At 29.1% G+C, this 25,479-nt stretch overlaps 1 protein-coding gene across 2 annotated transcripts; it reads right to left on the minus strand.

The window, feature by feature from the left end:
* Positions 1-73: 73 nt before the first annotated feature.
* LOC114310071 (gibberellin 2-beta-dioxygenase 8) lies at positions 74-16,269 on the minus strand. Of its 2 annotated transcripts, none has more exons than XM_028255978.2 (5): positions 16,142-16,269; positions 14,871-14,964; positions 5,843-6,300; positions 983-1,304; positions 74-535 (listed from the first exon to the last, which is right to left on the minus strand). In XM_028255978.2, the coding sequence occupies exons 2-5, from the start codon at positions 14,961-14,963 to the stop codon at positions 299-301; spliced, it is 1,110 nt and encodes a 369-aa protein (XP_028111779.2). In that variant the 5' UTR covers position 14,964; positions 16,142-16,269; the 3' UTR covers positions 74-298. The 2 variants fall into 2 exon arrangements, with proteins under 2 accessions (XP_028111779.2, XP_082744296.1); XM_082888170.1 differs by lacking the exon at positions 16,142-16,269 and adding an exon at positions 15,742-15,763.
* Positions 16,270-25,479: the final 9,210 nt, after the last annotated feature.

Raw genomic sequence — 25,479 nt, forward strand, 5'->3', positions numbered from 1 at the left:
AAATGTTAACAAAAATCCTTCGTGATATTAAATTGCATCTATTAGCTTCACATTTCAATGCACAAGAATAAGATTGGACAAAAACATACATCACCTTCCCAAACTAAACATCTTTACAATGAGTCATAGTTGCTGATATCAATGGTGAAGAAATATGCTATGCTCTACGTAAATCATCATTCCTAAATCACTAAAAACAAAAACAAAACCACCCATTTCATTTACTATAAAGTTACTATATGATGACTATATACCTTCTAAAAACCCTAATTTGGTTGCAAAAATCAAATCCATCTGCTTAATTTTGAACAAGAAAGCTAGGAAGTCCTATTTTGTAACCAAATTTTTTGACATCTTCTTGGACTTCTTGTCTGAATTCTCTAAAACTAAACCTTCTATAGACAGAGGGCTCAACACAACTTTGAATCTCGGTATCATAGGATGGACAGAAGAAATATGCGGTGGAGAATCTTTCCTCTAGCTTGTTGGCGACAACCCGGTGTTGAACACTCTTATAAACTCCATTGCTCCATGCCTGCATCACAAAGTATGCAATATTCTAAATTTAATGTGTGTGTGTGTGAGAGAGAGAGAGAGATTGTTTGATATGCATAACTTAAACTAATTTTCTTATTATGTTCCATGTTTAGAGTTTAAAAAAAAATCTTCTTTACAATCATTATGAGGGAAATAGAAGAAAGAAAAATTATATCCCACAACAGGTAAAACTCAAACCCATATGTTTTATCTAGTAAAAAAACATCTCAACCAAATTTAATATAATTATTATGTTGATATTTGTAAATATTCTCCTACCAACACTTCATCCACTAAGACAAACTTAAGTCTTCATTTGTATATTTTCAAAAAATGCAATACAACTGACTCTCTTTGTCCAACTGAACCTGTCTGAGTTGCAATCCTACACATAACAAATGTATCAAACAAATTAAATGAAACGGTATATAATCAAGAAATGTACCTGAAATAAGTCGCCGATGTTAATAATTAGGGCATCTTGATTTGGTTTAACAGCAATCCAATTCCCATCTTTGACTAATTGCAATCCACCAATTTGATCTTGATGCAATATTGTGAGGAAATCACTATCAGTGTGTGACATCAATCCAAAGACCTCTGAAGATATTGGACATGGTGGGTATCTATTCATTCGGAGATAGCAAGTATTTGGCAAACAATTTTCTTTGAAAAATGTGGATTTGTGACCCATTTTCTCAGCCAATATTTCTGCAAGCTTTTGTGCTAGGTCTGAAACTGTTGTGGCAAACTGTTCCATGGTCAAGCTGAATACAATCAAGGAAGATTTTAAGTTAGGAGAAATAGCAACAAAAAAATAATAATGATAATTTCAATAAGCAAAATATATATTGAAAATTGTGAAGTACAACGTGTACTCACAAAAAAATTTAGAAAAGTATTTGAAATTTAAACTATATGAATCAGATTCATCTTAATTCGCACCACACTAAATTTAAATTTATACCATGTATTCAACTTTTTAATACTTTCTTGAATATTTTTTAAGTATGTAATATTTTTGTTTAATTATAGTGTGGTTAAAAAAACGAATTTCTAACCACTGTACACAAAGCAATTAATGGGTCTTATGTGTAGTTGTTATTAAAGTAGGCACCACCTTTGTGTATACTATTAAAAAAACAAAGTACCTATGAGACCTTCACGTGAGGTTTTGATAGTTGAGAGAGAGAGAGAGAGAGAGAGAGAGAGAGAGAGCATGCAATTTCAAATGCAAGTACAAGTGTCATGTCTCAGTAATTGGCACATACAAGTGTATACATGTTCCTTTGGCATTGTCTCACTATTATAAGAACAAGAATATATCACATTTTTCAATCACTAAAATCACTGATATATGATAAAATATTCTCATTTTCGTTTTATATCAATAATTTAAGTGAACGAAACTTTCAATGATCGACATATACATATAACAATTGAAAAACATGAAAGTACCATTTTCATAAGATGCTTATCACTTCGTAGCTAGCTAGCTGTGTTCCCCAACATTAGCATGTGATTTGTAAAGCATACGGGTGTGCTCAAGGGGTGTGACTGACTAATTCCAATGGTTGGCCTTGTAGTCAAGATTTGAGACTTGGGAATGTACTTTTTTTTTTCAAGGTCTTAAGTTCCAAATCTCCTAAATGTAAATAATTTCTTAAGACTAATTCATATGGATTTTGCTCTAGCCAAAAAATAAAATAAAAATAGAAGCAAAGCCAAATTGATCTAAATATAACATATAAGAGTTTTAGAAACCTAATGTTTTGGTCTTCAAAAGTGAAAATTTTGTTGCAAAAGACATTTAGAAACCAATTTTTATCATCATGAGAATAATCACTAAAAGGTCGTTTCGAAAAGTCAAAAATAAGACTTTTAGCGATAAAATTTTGAAAATGTCACTAATATATACAGTTTTAGGGATAAATAATTTGGTCTCAAAATAGTTTATTTTTTAAGATAAAAAATTTGGTCTCAAAAGGAAAATAATTCATCACTAATGTCCAATTTTTGTTGCTAAAAATATAATAACACTTTTCGTAATAAAATTATTTGGTCCCTAAAAAATAATTTTGTCCTTAAATTTCGATCTTTAAAACCTTAATTTTTTATAGTGCCATTCAGTTAGTCTCAAGTCAAGCGCAAGTGATGGACACGTAACAAGTGTATTGAAATATACATAAAATGTATAAAAGATTTTGAGACAAGTAAAAAGTGAATTAAATTATAAATATTTTATATTTTATACTTTTTAATAACAATCCTTAAGACTGCCGTTAATAGGATCCCAATTCCCAAAGTATAAACTATGTTTCATTTTGTTTCTTGATATTTAATTATGTTAATTTGGTTGTTGAATTTATTCGATTTATGTTTAATTGGTGCCTAATACCTTTTCGCACAAATCTGCATGTAAAATTTGCATGCATTAAAACAAAAAATACCCATGTTTCAATTATAAAATTTAGAAGCAACAACATTTTAAATATAAATTGAAAATCAAAATGACATAATTGAAATATCTAAAACTAAAATGACTATAAGTTGAGAATCAAATTTACATAATTGAAATATTGTAAACTAAAATGATACAGAGCACAAATTTCTAGGCCATAACAAAATTTTGATTTTTTCTTCTTTTTTTTGTTAGTGGAAAAAGTCTATTGCTATAAAGAGAAATTAAAACAATGAAAAGAAATCAACCTCCTCTTGCATATTGCTTTTTCTTCAATCCCATCTCAAATTTAATGTTTATTTGTTTATAATTTGCTTTAAACATAAATTGACCTATATGTTAACTTCAATCATGTATTGTTCTTAGCCTCCATTTGGCAAGCAGGTTGGTTTTTTGGCTTTTTAACTATTTTAGCCTGAGTTAAAAAGTTTGATTTGAGAAGGGCTTTTTGGCTTTTTGACTTTTTTAGCTTTTTTTGTGAGAGAAGAATGTAATGATTATGGGTTAGATGTGATATTTTGTTTTTTGTGGCTAAAATAACCTATTTTGTCTTTTGTGGCTAAAATAGCCAAAAAAATCCTGTTTAGCTCTTACTAAACGGAACCTTAGTATATCATTTATTGTCATTCTTGAGGTTGTGTTGTCAAAGAATCAACCATTTCAATTTGCTAGTAGTCAGTTCAAATCAATTTGAATTGTTAATATATATATATATATGGATCTGTAATCTTTTTGATTCAATAACATGTTCGAATCTAATCGATTGGCAATCCTTGATACCTCGTACTTTTCCAAAATGCTGAAAACATCAAATCACCAAGTTGGTATTTAATAAACCTTTTTTCTACTTTTATAATGTTAGGAAATTGAGGTAAAATAATAGTAGTTGATTTTACATGAAAATATGATACTAAACTTTCTACTTGAACCTAGGTGTTTAAATTTGACCCACCCTATGTCAGCTTTCTCGGGTTTCTACCAAAATTCAGGCCGGGCCAAGTCATGGGCCAAAAAAATAGGCCCAGGGCCAAGCCCAGGGGTATTTGGGCTTTGGGTGGGCCTTACCATTTTTTTTTTTTTTTTTTAAATTTTTTCTATCAAAATTTTATTATTTTTTACTAAAAAAGGCACTGGGCCTCGGGCGGGCCAGGTTTCGAGCAGGGCCTTGAGTGGGCCTTAAGCAGGCTAATGGGCTGGGCCGCAGGTCGAGCCCACAAGCCAGGCAGGACTTCAAAATAATGGCTCGAGCCCGGGCCCAAATGGGCCGAGCCCACCCCGGACCGCAGGCAGGTTGCGAGCCATTTTTACACTCCTACTTGAGCCTTAATATATATGCGTGTAACGATGAGCCCATTTGGTATCTGTTATAAGTTAATTTTTATGATTATAAGTTTTTTAAATTAGTAACTCAAAAACTTTTTTAAATATTAGAAATTTATTTGGTGATAAATGGTCATTTATTTGACATAAAATTTGGGACGTATAGCATTTTTCTTACTTTTTATCCCCCCAATTAAAACTATTTGATTATTATTACCCATCTTTAAATAACTATAAATACTTATTTATCATAAATAGAATTATTTGTTGAAGTAAATATTGAGTAAATAATAACACAACTTAAGTGTGTCATCCGATAATAAAAAATAAAAAATTAAATTAATTGACACTTCTTGTCTGCCACCAAAGCTAATCATATAATATGGCATTGTTGTACCCAAAATTACTCTTATGTGATAAAAGTAAGTTATCCCACACGCCTAGTTTAAAAAAAAGGGAAAATATCAAAAAATAAAATAAAATAAAATAAAAAATGAAAGTAGAAAAAATAATTGCAAAACACCCATTTGCACAATCCAATGTATAAATCATTTGTATTTTTATAAATTTGTAATTATTTTTCTGACTTTTCATTTTTTTTGATATTTCTCCATAAAAATAAATAAAGAAAAAAATATAAATTAAGGATTGTTTTATGAATTAACTATTTTAGTTAGTTTTTAAAATTTTTTACAAAAAGATATGCATAAAAATAAAAAATAATAATTGACTTTTTTTATAGAAATTTTTTTTATTTTTACTTTTTTTTGGATACTTTAACCAATTGCTAAAACAATCCTAAATTGTGAAGTTTGATTTAACGTCTCTTGTACCCCCCCCCCCCCCCCCCCCCCCAAAAAAAATATATATATATATAAAGAAACTAAATTGTGTTGGGCCTTGTTTGAGAATACATAATTTTAGTTTAAATATCAAAAAATGATTTAAAAAGTTAAAAAGTTAACAAACTATACACACACAAAAAAAAAATCAAAAATTTTCTTTTCTCTTTACTTTTTGTACATTTTTCTTAAAAAATTAAAAAAATCATTGCAAATATATTAATTTTTTTACCTCAAATTTTAGTCGAAAATTTAAAAAATTATTACAATAGCATATTCCCGTGGCGGCTTCTTTTGTATTTCAATTATACCACCCCAAAAAATTGTTATATACTGTATTATAATTAGGGTTAGAAATATTATAAAAAAATTCAAAAGATCTATGTCCTCTGAAAAGAACAAATAACATATTGCATTGCACTTACTACTTATGAACTTTTTGTTTCAGTGCCATGAATACATGATTTTGATTAGCCCCTAACTTTTAGAAAAAAATTATAAAAGAAAAATTAAGAAGATCTATATCCTCTTTAAATGAAATGTTGCATTGCACTTGAGAAAAGTCATGGAAAGAGAGAAACAAAGATCACATAAAGCTTTTGTAACCCGAAAAATTTAAGTACATAGATTTCAATCAGAGTCTCCTATTCTGTAATTAAATTCTGTGCGCGTAGATACGTACCTGAGATTGGTGAGACCACCCAAACCAGAAATATGAGCCAAAGGAACATGAAATGCTTCAGACCAAGACAACTGTTTCAGGCAAGTCGCCGACGGTGTTCCCCACCGGTAACTACCTTCGGAGAAGTTCATAAACTCGTCGTTGATCTTCTCACAAAACGGCCTCTTGAACACCTTCATCTGCTCTCTCCTCATTTTCTCCAAAATCTCGCGACAAATTCCATGGTTCACCACTTGGAAGAACCCCCAATCTTGTGAAGCTTTGGCTATCTCTCTCTTGCAATCTTCTCTCTCCTCTTCCCCGAGATTTAACCGACTAAGATCAACCATCGGTAGCTCACATTCTGCAACGATGACAACATCATTTTTCTCATACTTTGACTCTGCATCGACGTAGTCGTCGAAGAGAGCCTTGTAAGTGTCTTGAAATGGTGGCTCTGATGATCCCATGTCCAAAGGCTGAAATTGAGAAGATTTAGAGATTAAATAAAAGATTTTTTTATTTTTTTCATTTTTAGGAAGACGTGGTCGAGGTTTTTGATAAGAACAACCCTTAATTGGGACAGTAAGATTAGACAAAAGGGCTATGAAGAGACAAAGACAAAATAAGATAAGGTTGTGGTGGGCATGTTTTGGGTAGTTAATTACAAACACAATAGAGAATGGAAAGCCATGTTTTGGTACATGTTTCTTGCTGTTGTTTCGTCGTCGATGAAAACGTTATTATTTGGACTTTGAAGACAAAGGTGGTTGCATGTCTTTTTATGTGGGGGAGGAGAGAGAAATATTGTGCTATAAGAATCACTATTTAAATTTGAAAATTAGATTTACGGTTCAAACTCAATGATCCATTAATCAATCAATCATTCTTATGTGTAAGAGTGTAATTCGGGCAGGTTAAGAGATTGTTTAAATTTAAATCAAGTCGTACTGAGAGTTACTCCAGCCCACTTAAGTTTGAATTGTAACTTAAAATTGTTTATTCAAGACTAACTTGAGTTAAACTTGTATTGCCTAAATTGTACGAATTGTACATAAATTTTAATTTTTGTTTTCTTTTTTAGTGCAAATAACTTAATTAATTTGTTAAAATTAGACTATTTATAGTTTTTTTTTATAAAATTATTAATAATATCAAAACAAATAATTTATGTAATATAAGAGAAATGCCGTTTTAATGGCCTTTACAATTTATGAGTGAGAAAAAAACAAATAAATAAAATTTTGTATTATGATGCTTGTGTATATAATATATATTCAATATGATCTAATAATCTAAATTACTTTAATATCATCTAATGACTAATAATTTATATGTATATTCAATATTTTTATATATTTAAATATATAATTCGGGTTTCGAGTTGCTCAGGTTGTTTGATATCTTTGCCTAAAACCGTCCAAATTTAATTTGAGTTTCTAAATTTTTGCCCAAATCCGTACCGAATTTTAAAATATTTTGCCAAAGCCTAAAAAAAATTCAGGTTGGATTTAGGTTGCTCGAGTTGAGTCCCGCCTAACTTGCATTCCTACTCATGTGTCATTTCTCTCTCATATCTTCTCTATTATTAACCAGCCATCTCACTTAAATATCATTAGATCTAGAAAATCGATCTAAAAAATAAGCTTGCATATCATTTTCTAAATTGACTATCGATTCAAAATTTGTACACAAAAAAATATGTAAAAGAATATATAATTTAGGGTAAATTATACAGTTCTCTTTTGACATAATAATACTGACTTCATTTTTAGTAAAGTTAAAACTAATGTAGATAGTGTGAAAATACAAAGATAAATAACGTAAAATATATATTTTCATGTAAAAGAGATAATAATATTATTTTTTATTCATATAACTAAAAATTATTGATGAAAATAGAATTAAGTATTATGTGAATTAAAACATGATGGAAGCTCCATGTAATTACGTTAAAATTATAAGACTACTGTATTTTCTTTAAACCTAGTATAATTTACCCTATGAATAATTAATCTGCATATTTTATTACATAATAATTGAATTTGAACCACACATTATTTATTTAAATAAATTAATGGAGAAGAAGATTTCCCTCTAAACCACTATTTGGATATTGTGGGTACATTTTAAATCCATTTTAATGATTCAAATTATATATTATTTAGTATCTCCTGAGTAAAAATAATAATAATAATAATAATAATTTATTAGATATCGATAATTATATATTTAAATTGCATTTCTCTTAAATAATGGTCAACAAATATGATTTAAAAAACAGAGTACTCATTATTTTTAAAATAAATATAATTTAAACATATAATTATTGATATTTGATTTATGTATTTTTTATTTTTTTTTTGGTACGGAACCAATGTGGACCAAAAATGAGTAATGATCCCAACAGTCCAAATAGTGAATTAGTGTCCTCCATTAATTAATTTTGATTCCGTAGCTTTATTCTTGGGCCGCAGGCCCACAGTAGTACTCAATGGACCCCTTCAGAGAGAGAGGGATAGAGAGTGGGCCAAACTAAGCAAATTTTTTGGCTTATTAAGACCCACAATCAAAAATCTAATTTTTATTATATAAAAAAATGTTACATAAGAATATATATATATATATATATATAATTTGTTAATTTATATTAAAATTTTCATATATATATATATATATATTACAATTTTCATATATATATTATACATAATGAAATGATTTGTCCGGCAATTAAAAAAAAAATAGATTCTAAAATATTACTCACTTAAATTATGAGATAAGTGTTACATCAGTATTATGTTTAATTTTTCAATTATTTTATGTTTAAACATATTAGTTATTATTTTTTGGAGTTGATGGTCAACAATTTAATATGGCGTCAGTCAACAATAGATCTTGTATTAAAATCGTGTTGGTCCTGGTCCCACTACTTACGGGGGAAAAACTAGCCACAAATGAAAGTTTTTTCTCTTTGACACAACTTAAACTTTTAGATGAATTGGTCAACAGTTCAATAATTACTACTTATGTTACTAATCAATTAAAAATTTAAAACAAAACAAATTGGGAAAAAAAAAAAAAGAAAGAAAGAAAGTTATTTCTCAATTTAATATGCAGGAGGATACATTAATTTAAGGTAAACAGTATAGACCCAAAAAATGTTCCAATAAATTCATAATGTTGTGTTAACTCACTGCATTCATTCTTATTTGACCAACATTGTACTATCTTGTTAACACTATTTTGTGAATTTTATTAGGGCTTAAAACTTGAAAAGGGAAAAGGGGGTGAACTTCATTTTTGTCATGTTTTTGTTAGAAAAAGGAGGAAGGGGATGGATGAGTCAAACAAAGGCCACAAGATCCTGATAATGTTTTGAACAGAGCATTATATAGAGCAGTTAAATCAAAACCACATGTTAATGTTCTACAAAGTACAAAAATGGATTTTGAGGAGAACAACTCATTGATCTAGACCTTCCTCCCAATATGTGTACCAACATCATTTATACTCAAAAGGTTAATCATACCATCTTAACTGTTCTATACGTATTTTAATTGGCTTTGCACATATAAGCTTGTATAAAGGATAACTTTTAATTTATCTGTTTTCTCACTATCTACTCACTCATATACAAAATTTGATTTTCTTGGATTTTATTATTATTTATTATTTCTTTTTTTTTTTACAAGTGCAACACTAGGTCTCAAAATTTTAGCATAAGACAATAGATTAGAATAAAGAAACTCATAGCCATATTGGAGACTAGGGGTATTCGCGGTTCGAATTTGGACGGTTTGCGGATCGGTTTGGACCCGCCCGCATCTATGTGGTTTGGGGAAAAGACAACCCGGGCGGTTGCAGTTTGTGCGGATGTGCCGGTGGTTGCGGGTGGTTTGTGGATTGGACCTTTTTTTTTCAAAAAATTATTTTTGAGCCTTATTTTTTTCTCATTTTGTAAATATTTATTTTGGGCCCTTTTCTCCCCGTTTTCTAAAATGCTCCAACATTACTAATTAATGAATTAAAACTTATAAAATTAAAAAAAAAACAGCAAATCCAATTCGTAACACAAACAAATCATTTAAAATCTTAAATCAAATCATAAACTAACCCAAGCATATATTTCAAAATCCTAAACTATAACTCCATATTCATTAAGGAATTTAAAATTCCAAATCACACTTCATTCGGGACAAGTTCAGTTATGTAACAATAATAATATGATTAGTATTTATTCAGTTTCAGTTAATATAATACTATTACCAAATGTAATGCTAGAGAAGTTCAAAAAATAAAGGGTATTTTGTTTTGGACAAAAATATCTAGGTGAGATATATAAATGAAATCAATAGTTAAGATAAAATAATAATAATAATAATAAATAAATAAATAAAGTGCAGGCGGTTTCTTGCGGGTGCGGGTTAAACCCGCAACCCGCCCGCAACCCGCAAAGATGCCATATTTCAAACCGCATCTGCCCACATTGTATTTGCGAAACCGCCCATTTGTATGCGGATTGGACGGGTTGGATGGTTTTACGGATCGGATAAACCGTTGCCCACCCCTATTGGAGACAGTTGGGTGACTCAGGGGTCGTTTGGGAAAGGCTTCCGGGCTAAATTAGCCACTAAATGCCAAAAGAGGCTAATTTAGCCAGCAAAGGACAAAAGAGCCACAGTTGGTTGGCAACAATAAACGGTCAGGGGAATTTACGAAACTACCCCTCATGAAGAGGGGCATGCGGCAGCACAAACAAAAAATAAAAAAAATTTCCAAAAAACACATTTTCCCAGAACAAACAAAGTTGAAAAAAAAAATTAAAAACATTTTTTTTGTTTTTTGTTAAAATATTTTATAAAAATAAATTCAAACTGTATTTTATAAAAATAGTTTTAAATATTTCAATTTTTTTATTATGTATTTGGTTATGATTTGCGTGTAGAGTTGTGAAAGTACTGTGGAGTTTCAAGTTATGTGTTTAGTTATGAGTTTTAAAAATAATTTATTACTTAAGTTTTATTTTATGTGTTTGGTTATGATTTGAGTGTAGAGTTATTTTTAAATTTAAAATATTAACATTTTAAATTATTTAAATTTTTTCGATTTCAATTTTGTGAATATTTATTTTAATTTTTTACTTATTCAATTTTGTAGATTATTTACATTATTTAAATATTTAAAATAAAATATTAGGATTTAACATATTATGATTTGAGTGTAGAGTTGTGAAAGTAGTATGGAATTTCGAGTTATGTGTTTGGTTATGAGTTAACTCAATAATTTATTAATTGAGTTTCATTTTATATGTTTGGTTACGACTTGAGTATAGAATTGTTTTTAAATTTAAAACATTAACATTTTAAATTATTTAAATTTTTTGAATATTTAAATTATTTAAATTTTGTTGTTAAAATAAATTTTTTTTTATTTTGATATGTGTTTGATACGGCTCATTGAAATTTTTTTTTAAAAAAAGAAAACATGAAAACATAAATTACCATTCGCCACGTAATTAAATAAGGCAATAAATATAAAAATAAATAAGGCAAAAAATAAATAATTAATGTATAAAACAATAAATAAAAATAAATATGGCAAAAAAATAAATAAATAAGGCAAAAATTAAATATTACGATTTAAATTTCAAATATTACGATTTTTTTAAAATATTATGATTTAAATTTTAAAATATTACGATTTAAATTTAAAATATTACGATTTAAATTTTTTTAATTTTAAAATTTTTTATAAAAAAATTCAAACTCTATTTTATACAAATATTTTTTAAATATTTTAATTTTTTTTGTTATGTATTTGGTTATGATTTGAGTGTAGAGTTGTGAAAGTAGTATGGAGTTTCGAATTATGAGTTTGGTTATGAATTTTAAAAATAATTTCTTAAAATACACAGGACAATAAAATAAAATCTCACTTTTTATTATTTTACATAAAATGAAAACAAATTGAAATTAAAATAGAATAAAAATAAAAACCACATGAAAAACTATTTGTAAAAAAAAAAAAAAAACTTAGCTTGGGTGGGTGACGTCACTGTCAAGACAGCCGCCCAAATAAAAACAAAATTTAATACCAGCGGCAGTTTAGTAATATTACATATGGACACCTCACCAAAAAATTAAAAAAGTCAAAAAGTTCTTCCCAAATCAGATTTTTTAGTCCAGATTAAAATAGCCAAAAAAATAAAAAAATCAATTCACTTTCCAAACGAAGACTCAATTGTACTGTTTTAAAGCCCTTATACTTTCAAGATAAATCACCAACTAATAAATGAAATGGGCTAGACTGTGCAGGACTACTGGACCACTCAAACTGGAGTGACCCAAGCTACTAGAGGACCCTAGCCAGGCTGAATGGTATGTCGTGATTTGTCATCTTTTGGGTCAAGCCGGGATATGAGCCGTGTTGCCCATGAAAAGAGGTTTAGAACTAGGCTTGATGTATGACCAGACCGCGTAACTGGATAGGTAAAGACAAAGCTATAAATGAATGGAATTATTTATAAATAAATTCAGCTTAGTTTATTAAAGGCTTGACTCAACTCAGTTGGTTAAATAAATGAGTCAAGTTTAAACTTAAATATTAAATTTATTTAGTAAATAAATCGAATTTAAATACGTAGGTGTCGTTTGGTAACACTTACGTTTTCAGTTTTCTGTTTACATTTATAAAAATTTTAAAAACTCAAATAAAAATTTATTTGGTAAAATTTTTGATTTATAAATCAGTGGCCTCAGTTTATAAATTTGGCTAAAAAATGAAAACACAAAAAACGTGTTTCCATTTTGAGTTTTCAGTTTTTTTTTTTTTTACCACCCAACACTAGCCACCACCCGCTACCATTTTCCACCACCGTCTTCTGCCACCACCACCCACCACCCACCCCCTACCACCACCTGCCACCACTACTCACCACCCACCAGCCACCACCCGCCACCACCACCCACCACCCACCCACCACCAGCTACTACCCACTCGCCACCAACACCCACTCCTCGCCGCCACCACCACCCACCAGCCACCACCAGGTACTACCCATTCGCCACCACCACCCACCCCTCGCCACCGCCGCCGCCGCCACCACCACCACCCACCACCCACCTGTCATCTACCCGCCACCACTCACCACCCGCCACTACCATTCACCACCCGCCGCCTACTTGCCACCACCACTCACCACCCACCTGCCACCACCATCCACCACCTGCCACCACCAGCCACTTGCCACCCACCCTCCACCACCACCCACCACCCACCACCACTACTACCACCATCACCTACCATCCACCCGCCACCCACCTGCCACCACCACCCACCACCCACTCGCTACCACCGACCACCCGCCACCGTTACCCACCCACCGACCACTACCACCACCCACCACCCACCTGTCACCACCACCACCACCACCACCTACTCGCTACCACCCACCACCGTCACCCACCCACCTACCATCACCACGCACCATCCACCCGCCGCCACCCACCACCACCCGCCATCCGCCACCCACCTACTACAACCACCACCCACCAATCGCCACCACCACCCACCACCCGCCACCGTTACCCACCCACCCATCACCACCACCCGCCACCACCATCCGCCTGCCACCACCACCCACCACCCACCACTCGTCACCACCACTCACTCGCTACCACCCGCCACCGTCACCCACCCACCCACCCGCCACCAGCTACCCACCACCCACCGCCACCTACCCGTCACCACCACCCGCCACCACCACTCGCTCGCTACCACCCACCACCGTCACCCACCCACCCATCCACCACCACCACCACCCACCCGCCACTAGCTACCCACCACCCACCATCACCACTTTCCACCACTGTCTTCCGCCGCCACTTGTCATCACTTGCCATTTCTTACTCTTTTTTATATTTTTAAATTTTTTTAAACATTTTGTCAATTACCAAACGCGTTTATAGTTTATGTTTTTCTAAAAATAAACAAAAACCAGTTTATAAAATTTTTGTAAATATAAACTGAAAACATAAACGTTACCAAACACACCCGTATAAACTCGGCTTGTTTATGTTTATTTAAATTATATAATAAATATATTATTTATATATTAAATAACATATAAATATATGTAAATAATAGTATAAATAAATTATTTATATATTAAATAATATAAATAATATTAAAAAAAAATTATTGAGCCAGGCTCGAGTTTCATTAATATTATCGAGCCAAGCTCGAACTCAATAAACGAGTTCGATAAGTAAACGAGCCGAGTTCGAGCTCAGCAAAACTCGACTTGGCTCGTTTCGTTTACAACCCTAGTTAGAGACGCTAACATAGGAATCATATCGGTCAAACGGTAATTAAAATTCAGTGGAAACTTTACTTAAAAAAATTATAAAATTATGAAAAAATTTAACATCTTAATTATTAAAGTTAAAGAACTTTATCATTGATTTATAATTTTTTTTTATAAACTACACTGATATTATGTTATTTTTCCGTTTATAAATCCTATATAAATAATAAATAAAAACCACCAGATCTAGTGGACTAGATTATTTGAGGCCATGTCTCTAATGCTCCATACATGGGCATATCTCAGGTGTCTGGTGCATGAACTTTTATTTCACTTTGTACACATTATTATTCACAATACTTTTCTAAGTCCATTGTTAGATAAGGTGTTGTTAGAGTTTGTGGGATTATGAGTTTTATTTTAATAATTTGAATCGGTTGATATTATAAAGTTTTTTATGTAGATTATGTATGAAAAAAATATTAAATTAATTCAATACTCATATAATTACGTGATTTCATTATATTTATTTTTAGTATAATTTAAAAAATTATCCATTCATTATAAAAATCTACTGTAATTTTTTTTCAATGAAGGGTCTTTACACAAAATCCTATGAAATGAATTATTACGATTGCCAGAGGGAAACCTGTGATAAGCCCCATAGTCACAATAGTGCCTTCCAATCAAACAGTGGAGTTAACAGAATTCTTTCCATTTTTACTTATTTATTAATATTATTACCTGATTTCTATGTGCAGAAAATTTATCAGACTCCATCACTGCCTTCTCAAATGAGCACCAGTGTTCTAGCTTTAGTACACATTGGTCCTGCATTCTAGTGAAAATAACAAGAAAAGTAAGTATCAAATCTTGGAAACTAATTAAATAAATAAACAAAAATAAAATAGTCTTGCATGGCAACTATTTAATGTCAACAAGGTCATCTCAAAATCACTTTTAATAAGCAATATGTCTTAAACATTATTGAGAGAATCAAGGTAAATTACACTCACCTTTCTGAGATTAAAAAATATATATAGTTATTCTCACATTTTTTATATAATTATATTGACCATATTTTTTGTTATGATAAAGTGACTAAAATTAATGGAGATAGTGGGTAGAATCTAAAATAAAGATATATATAATTTTAGTAAAAAATATATGACAACATAATTTTTTTCATTCATACAACTAACGGCATAAGGATGAGAAATGACCTACTTGTTACGTGAATTAAAATCTCAAGCGAAATTAGTGTAATTATGTAAAAATGTGAAGCTAACTATATATATATTTTTAAACCTTAGAGGAGGTGAGTGTAATTTATCCAAGGAATTAAAATAAATTACTTGCATGGCAAAGCAATGAGTAGTTCTACAACCAATGTAAAAATTAATCACATAATTAAATACAGAATACATATAAATAAAAAAAAAATTATAAAATTTGTTAGTGAGGTCTATTTAAACTTTTTTTTTTATGCATTTATATATATTACTTATTTAATTATGTGATCGATTTTTATATGCATATACTCATTCATGCCCTAGATGTCTACATAGACGTCTACTTGTATTTCCGAATCCGGTTGGAAAGAAAATAACCATACCATATTTTCAGAAAGTATTTTCGTTGAAGCACATTACAATCATTTTTGAAAGCAATGGTAGAAAATAAACAAATGGTTTCAAAAATATAAGCTTATTTACACACACACACAAAAAAAAGTTTTAAATAACGCTATAAAAAATTATATTAATATCATCAAACCCCACATATCGATCTTGAGACTATTAAATTATACATATATCAAGAATTCAGTTTCAAAAATTTATATATGTCAAATGTATTGATTGTGATTTGTCTTGCAAATTGACAATAGACCTATCTGTATTGAAAAAATAAAAATCAAATATGTATAACTAATATTTAAAAAAAAAAATCATATGGAAAATACAAGGTATACACATCCACACAATTAAAGAGGCAATGCCCTATTTAGAACTTACATAGAAAGAGAAGAACTTGGCTAGCTTTTTTTTTTCCTTTTGTACGAGTGTGTGAGAGAGAGAAAGTAGTCCATAAAGATTGGAGGAGAGATATTTTTATAGGGGTAGTGAGAGAGTCAATAATCATTCTCGTTATTGGGGGTTAATGAGAAGACAGTGAGGATTGATGGAGTATATGTTTAAAGAGAAGAACACGCGTCTCATTATGCTATCAGAGAAAAATGTCGGGCTTGTTTGGTTTGTTTTTAAGAGTTGTTTTTGAAAATTTTTTTTTAAATTTTGTTTGATTTGTGGTTTTTTTTGAAAAAGATTTCAAATTTTTTTTTTCCTTACACATTATTAATCACCTTTTTTCTCTTTTCTCTCTTTCCCAATCATTTTTTCTCTCATACACATCTATTCAATTATAACAAAATATTAAATTATCTCAAACTCTCAAATTCCAAAACTACTTTCAAAATATACAACCAAGCAAACTAAAAAAATTTCTAAACTCTCACAATTTTTTTTTTAAAAAAATCACTCTCTCAAAAGCAAACCAAACAGGTCTTGTTTGGGAAGAATACTGTGTTAAAATAGTTCATTAAAAATAAAATAAATTAAAATAATTAATAAAATAAAATAAAATATTATGTTTAATTTATAATTATTTTATTTTTTCTCTTATAACCATCAAATTAATTATAAAAAAATCAATAAATTTTTTAAATATAATTTTCAGACTAAAATAATCAAAAAAAATTAAATATCTAATTAAAATAATTAACTTTCCAATGAAGGCAAAAATCTATCAATAATGTTTGAGACCATTAACTAGTGTTGCCACTAATGATATGGGTCCTACCCACTGCCACAGTGTATGCTCTGCCTTATTTTTTTTTAATTTATTTCTACTTCACTAGTAGTGGATTTAGAACTCATTATTTAAAACTTTAAGGCTCCGTTTGGTGGAGTTTTCAAAATCTAGTTCCACACTCACTTTTGAGTGTGGTGTTTGTTTAGGATTTTCAAATCATAATTTTACACTCATTTCTCAAAACTCAATTCAAAACATAATCATTACTTTTCAAAACTCATAACCAAACACATAATTCAAAACTCTTTTCAAAACTCCATTCAAATTAATATTTTAAAAATATTTTAATTTTGTTAAGATTTTAAATATTTTAATATTTAAATATGTTACGATTTTTTTAATTTTTTAATTTTTTGAATATTTTTAAATATTACGATTTTAATTTTTTAAATTTTAAAATATTTTATAAAAATAAATTCAAACTCTATTTTATAAAAATATTTTTAAATATTTTAATTTTTTTGTTATGTATTTGGTTACGATTTGAGTGTAGAGTTGTGAAAGTAGTATGGAGTTTCGAGTTATGTGTTTGGTTATGAGTTTTAAAAATAATTTTTTAATTGAGTTTTGTTTTATGTGTTTGGTTACGATTTGAGTGTAGAGTTGTTTTTAAATTTAAAATATTAAAATTTTAAATTATTTTAATTTTTTAAATATTTAAATTATTTAAATTTTTACGATTTAAAATTTTTGAATATTTATTTTAATTTTTTACTTATTAAATTTTTTAGATTATTTAAATTATTTAAATATTTATGATTTAAATTTTTTGAATATTTATTTTGAAAAAAAATTATTTCCTTTGTAGTATTTTCAATTAAAAAATTGATTAATGTTATCTTTTGTTAATAATAAAATTTTTTTAATTGAATTTTAAAAAGAGTTTGGTTATGAGTGTTGATCAAAATTTTCAATAATGTGAAAGTAATGTGTTTTGTTATGAGTTATAACAATTTGAATTAAGTTTTGAAAACTCTTTTCAAAACTCATAACCAAACAAATTTTCTTACTTCACATGTCAAATCAAACTTTCAAAACTCAATTCTACACTCAATTCCACACTCAATTCAACACTTTATTCAAAAACCATAACCAAACAAATTTTCTACACTCAAATCATAATTCTAAAACACACAAACTCAAAATACAACTCATATTCTCAAATCATAGTTACAAAGCTCTACCAAACGGAGCCTAAATCATTATTGAAAATCTATAAAGCTACACACACTGTTGTTTTTTTGAACGACGAGCTACACTGTTGTTTGATATTGATAAATATACATATAATTTGGAGTGAGGTGTTTGATTTTATTTATTTATTTATTTTTCCATATTTGTACCAAACGAAGAAAGAGGGAGAATATACATTTTAGGGTTTCATTCATTCACCTGGTGTGTATTCATCCAGGTAGGTATACCATAATATCTTTCACACCTATTTCTTTTGGTTCTGATTCTTCCAAGTGTCTCTCTCAAATATCTCTCCCTGACAAATGATTTAGACTTTTAAAAAAACATCTCTAATGGAGTTTTAATTTATCTTTTTCTCTCTTTTTTTTTGTCTTTTACTTCACTGTTTTTTTTTTATTATTCCTGAACAGCAGCTCATTAGAACTGTACGGCAGAAACTCTAATTAGAGCTCTACAACAACTCCCATCTCTCCCTCTCTCAAATTTCAAAACATGGCGCATCACATGACAAAACATTGTGGAAAACAATATAGAAAAATGCTTGGACCCCCAATTTTGGGTCCTCCTCCACTTTTAAAGTGATCACACCCTTACGTATGTATGGAACCTACCTTATAAATAGTATGAATTATTTTGAAAGTACTAGTCTTCAAAATTGGAGGTCACTATCATTATTGAATAATATATATATATATATATATATATATATATATATATATATATGGAACGGTTTTAAAATAAAGGGAAATAACAATGCAAGGTACATTGGTTGTTTGATATGATGGATATAAATATACTTATGCAGATATGTATATTTATTTGGGTCATATCATCCCTTTACTTTTCTGTATATCTTTCTGTAAAAAATTAAAAAATATATTTATATAGATCATCCTAAATAACCCCAATTTTTTTTTTTTTTTTGTAAAATATAGGAGTGTAATTTCTTGTAAGGTGGGATGCAATTTCATGTCTCTGTTAGGGGTGGGCACAGGTTTATTGCGGCCACAGAACTTTCAATCTGCCATCCATTCGTTAGATTGGCGGATTGGAGAAAATAAATCCGTATCCGTTCGCCAATCAGGTGGATGTGGATTGAGCGGATTGGCGGATGGATGCGAATCAGTTTGGCAGTTTAAAATTTTATAAATTTTCAACATAATTCAACTTATGCACTTCCTCAAAAAATAAAAAAGTATTACAGTGAGTGACTTAAAAAAATATTACAATTATTGCATGCCTCATTCATATATTACAATCACATCATGCCTACAATATGTAGTTCTTAAAATATAAAAACAATTCAAACTACTAAAATTATGAATAGAGTAATAGTAGAGATTGTATGTCTCTATATTGTTACATCTATATCTGTTTTTTAAAACAAAAATCAACCGCCATATATCATCTTTTTTATTTATTATTTTTAGAGTTAGATTTAAAAATAAAAAATATAGATAAATAACACATTTATTTTTTTCAATTCAAAAAATATATTCAAGTTGAAAACTTTTTTTTAACATAATATTTAAACTCTTTTTAAATTGAAAACACAATAAAATATCTAAACAAATTGAAAACATAATGTTTTATAAATTACTAGGGGTGCTTGCGGTTTGGCGGTTCGGTTGCAGCCAAATGAATTTCAAATTTGCCATCCATCCAAAACTAAGCGGATTGAAAAAAATCAATCTGCAACCATTTACTCATCATCATACATCCATCCAAAATGCAGCATATCCATTTAGTTCTGTCAGTTTAGGCGGATCGGTATATCCATTGCTCATCCCTAGTCTCTGTAATTTTTATTTTATTTTATTGGCATATAATTTTTTCTTAAAATAATTATATTATAAGCAGAATATTTTTTGTATTAATAATCTAATCAACAAATTATATAATTTGAAGAATTTGGATAGCAGATTCTATAATTTGAGTTCTTACTCCTGGCATCTGAGTCCATGTCGGCACATAGGACATTTGTAGTCTGAGACGAAATTAGGGCACATCCTATTATTACTCTTTTAATTGACAATATTTCTATATTATATATGACCTCTAATTATTTTACATAATACGTAATAGTATTAATTTTAAAGTTAATTGGTGAAGATTTTATTTTTATGGAGTCATATTTTATTTGATTCAAGATTTAATTTTCTTTCTTTTTTTTTTCTTTCTTTTTTTTTTTTTTTGGTGATAAGGCACACATTAAAAAGTCATGAAAAAAATTGTCTCCACTAAAAAAGTTGTCGACGGTCGGTGTTCATTGACGGTAAAGTGAACATATAGGTGATATTGACTAAACAGTTGAACAGATAGGTTGCACGTGTATAGACATTTGAACATATAGTTAGACAATTAAGGTACACGTATATAGATAGGTCATATTTTATACAAATAAATGACATTTAAACAAATAAATAAATAGATAAATTTTGTATAAATAGATATCTTTTTGGGCACATGATATCCTTTTGCTTAGACTTATTGGCTAAAAAATTCATAAAGCTCCGTTTGGGAAGTGGGTTGACTTTTTGACTTTTTTAATTATTTTAGCATGGGCTAAAACACTTGGTTTGAGAAGGATTTTTTTACTTTTTTGACTTTTTTTGTGAGATAAGAGTGTAATGATTATAGATTGGATGTGATGTTTTGGGCTTTTTTGGCAAGTTGGTTCTTGGGCTTTTTTGGCTATTTTAGCCACAAAAGACAAAATAGGCTATTTTAGCCATAACAAACAAAACATCACATCCAACCCATAATCATTACATTCTTCTCTCACAAAAAAACTCAAAAAAGCCAAAAAGCCAAAAAGCCCTTCCCAAACCAAGCTTTTAAGCCCAGGCTAAAATAGCCAAAAAAACCAAAAAGCCAAAAAGCCAACCCACTTCCCAAACGGAGGCTTTGTTTCTTGTGACTAAAATAGCTAAAAAAGCTCTTGCCAAACGTAGAGTGCTCTTCATTTTATTGATTATATGTAAATATTGTTTGTCACTTTTTTATTATAAAAGTCATAAACAATTTTTTTAATTTGTATAAATGATATTAACTAATAAAATATCTCTACATTATAATTTGATAAATTATACAATATAATTCTAATAGAATATCCTAAAAGTTGTATAAATAATTGAGATAAGTATTTAAAAAATTACTGATATAGATTTATTGGTTATTTTTTTACTAATTTTATCATAAAATTTATGTAAATAATTATCATTTTCAAAAGAGATTTATTTATTTATTTTTTTATTTATTATACTTTTTTCTGACAATTGTCAAGGTATACACAATATTTCTAACATCTTCGCGCATAGTGATTATCTAGTCTTCTTTTTATTTTTTTATCAGGATTATCTAGTCTTCTTGAAACGTCAATAATAAGAGGTTATATATTTACATGCCCTAAGAAATATAAGGTAAATTATAAATATATTTTTGAGTTTTACTTAAAATATGATTTGTTTTTTATAATTTTAAAAATTACATTTCATCAATTGAAGTTTCTAATTTTATAATAAATGGTCCATTTTATTAATAAATTATTAAGTCAATTAACAGATTTTAACGATATTAAAAATTTATTTCAACTAATAATTTTGGTAATTTTTATATAGGAGAACAGTTATAAATTTTATTTTTTAATTAATTCTGTTAAATAATTTTTTTTAATAAAAAGTATCTGTAATTTTTTAAATCACAATAAGTAATTTGTATTTTAAGCAAATATCAAGAGGTGTAATTAATTGTAATTCATCCAAATATATATGTATATACATGTGAAAAAACTAAAAAGTATTATTGGTTACGATGATGTCGGTTTTGTATGGTCCGATCAGATTACCTGTAAGAAAATATGAGTCTTAGCCTTCGTTTGGAATGTAGATTGACTTTTCAACTTTTTGGATATTAGGCCTCGTTTGACAAGTGATTATTTTAGTCAAAAAGTTACTAAAAAAAACCAAAAAGCCAACAATCCATACCAAAAAGTCAAAGATTTCATTTTCTCTTTATTTTTTACACATCTTTTCGTAAAAATTTAAAAAGTCATCCCAAACATACTAGTTTTTTTTACATCACATTTTAGCTAAAAAGCTAAAAAGTTACTAAAAAAACTTGTTCCCAAACGAGATAGTCTGGGTTAAAAAGTTTTGTTTAAGATAGACTTTTTGGCTTTTTTAACTTCTGTGAGGAAAAAAATAAAAACATTATGATTTAAATGTGATGTTTTGTCTTATTAAGTTAAAAAGTCTATTTTATCTTTTTATGACTATTTTAACACAAACCCTATATGCCAAACAAAACCTTAAGTAGTTAGTAATGTGGCACCAGCCAAAAATCATTTTATACTTAAGTTAATAGAATAAAATTAAACAGAGAAAATAGGAGAATAGCTTTGGGTAAATTATACCATCTTTTGTGAGATTTGAAAAAAGTATACAACACCTCACAATTTTTTATATATTTACATTGGGCTCTCTTGAAGTTTAATTTATATAATATTTAGCTCCATTTTCGTCAATAATTTATTAGTTATATAGATAAAAAAAATTATGTTGTCATATTTTTTATATGAAAATATATATTTTATGTTTATTTTTGTATTTTCAAATCATCTATATTAGTTTTGGTCAATTTAAGAGCATTTTCAATGGTTCACCAAATATTTCATCAAATCTGAGTAAAAATATGACAAATTCCTCTGTTTGATATCAAACACTCTAACGGTGACTACTGTAACTTTCATTAAACCATAGAACGTCCAGGGGGTCGATCGACCGGTCAACCGGCAAGAGCAAAATTAATTTTTTATTTTCTTTTTGCCTTCATTTCTGTTTCCTCAATTCAAACAAGAATTCTCTAGGATATTCACTATGAGAATTCTCACTGGTGACAAAGCATAAATACGTAATAGACAATTTAAAATTTGTGCAATAACAAATATGAATACAATTAAGCAAACATAAAAACAAATCAGAGTAATTGAGAACCAAAAGCCAGAAAATGAACTCTTTTGAAAAAGATTGAACAACTGTTAATCAAGAATACGTGTATATACATATGCCGTTAACAAGAACAAAAAATGGAAAGATTGAGAAATTGAAAACTAACCGTCATGCAAAGAAACAACATTCAGAGGATACCCATTTGAGGATTTGAGCTCAAAATGCTTTCTTCAAAGGATTCTTGAGCGAATCTGGAATACCCATTTGGAGGAATAAGTTTTTCATGGGACAATGATGAATTTTGTGCGGAGATGTGTCTTGTGCTTGAATGAAGAGGTGGAGAAAGTAGATGAAGAGGAAGAACATGGACTGAATTGTATAGCTATGAAATTGAGTGATGATCAGAGAGAGAGAGAAAGAAACTTAATGGATCAAAAAGAAAGAGACTAAAGCTATCATACTTTTTTGCTTGGGGTGGTTGATCGGGGGTTGATTGGGGGGGGGGAGGTCGACCTCTCAGTATAAAATTTTCATAAAATTTTGCTTAAGGTGGTCATCTGGGAGGATATTCGGCCGAACATCTGGCCGATCGTCCGGTGGGTCTACACTCAACAGCTATACATAGTAAATTGCTGAAAGATACAAGACATCTTCAGTTTAGTGAAATTTTTGAGGGCGTTCTTAATTTGATACCGTTTTGATGAAATCGTTGGAGCATAAAAAGTACTTATTTTTTACCAAATTTAAATTTGATAATGGATTTAGTGAACGGTTTGAGATGCTCTAATAATGCTAAAAATGATATTAATATACTTATTCAAAATTGTAAGATTTATTCTTTACTCCAAACTTTAATGAAGATTAATGTAATTTAATCTTAAAATTTTGTATCTTTTGTGCATTTTCTATTCTAATATCGAGGGGGTCTTTGCAATGACCCTACCGTCTGCCTGACCAGTTTAATTTCTCCACCTTAATATTGGTCCGACTTCGTTAGAAGTTATTTGGTTAAAATTGTTTATAAAAATAAAATAAATTAAAATAATTAATAAAAAAAATATCATATTTAATTTATAATTTTTTTTATAATCATCAAATTAATTAAAAAATAAATCAATTATCATCTTAAACATAATTTTTTTAATTAGATTAAAATAATTAAAAAAATTAAATAACTAATTAAATTAGTAATGACTGGCTTTAAAATTTAATTTTTTAATAATTTTTTTAGTTATTTATAAAATAACAATAAAAAAAAATGACATTTGACAACTACTTTTTGACTAATTGTATAGTGACATGAAATGATGGAATAATCAGTCGCAGTAAATTGAGTCCGTGTCGGCACGTATGAGGTACATACGTGGCAGTGCCTCAGAGAATCCAGGGGGCCACATGCCTAGTCTGAATTCCACGTCAACATGGGCTTGAGCATCAGCAACGGACACACAAAATGACCTGTTAATGTCAGATGCTAAGTTAGTGGAGAGAGTCAAAATTGACATGCAATAAAAGTGTTAATTTCTTGAGGGAATTAATTACACATTACAGTGGGACATAGAATTTTTGCATACAAACATGTAAAGATATAAATGATTCTGTAATAGAATATAATAAATTTCATATTTTTTTTTTTTTTGTAAAAAATAAAAAATAAAAAATTCTGAACCACTAAACTGTAATTCCCCTTTAACTACTTTGTTAACCTTCTCAGATGTTTCGAAACCATTGAACCATACTTTTGGCCAGCCATGACATGACAGGAAAGGAGGAGAGAGTGAAATGGGGTCGGGAGCATTGGCTGCTACCCAGCCGATTTTCATTAAAAAAATAAAAAAATTGAGAAGAGAATAGAAAAGGAAAAAGAGGGGTGAGAGAAAAGTAAATGGACAAATTATAAAGATAAATTTGTAATTGGGCCGTTTTATCATTTTGGTTCTTATTTTTTTAAGTTGATTAATTTTATTCTTAAATTTTACGGATTGTATTATATTAGTTTAATAAATAACGGTAGTTGAGTTTGTTGGACAAAAAATTAAATGATGTATCAATTTGGTCATTGTTAATTTGATTTTCCTATAAACTACAAAGATTAAATTGACACATCATTTGATTTTTCATTCATCAAACTTAAACGTCATTATTTATTGAACTAATATGATACAATCCGTAAAATTCATGAGCGAAATTGATCAAATTGAAATAACAGAGACCAAAATGATAAAATGAATAAATTACAGGGATCATTTGCATAATTTACCCAAAGTAAATTATTATTACTATTATTTTATTAATTATATACATACATATATGTGAGTAAATTACACTTTGTCCTCCTA

Source organism: Camellia sinensis, chromosome 9, assembly GCF_055761805.1.
Source record: "Camellia sinensis isolate YWXY chromosome 9, ASM5576180v1, whole genome shotgun sequence".
Classification (NCBI taxonomy): domain Eukaryota; kingdom Viridiplantae; phylum Streptophyta; class Magnoliopsida; order Ericales; family Theaceae; genus Camellia; species Camellia sinensis.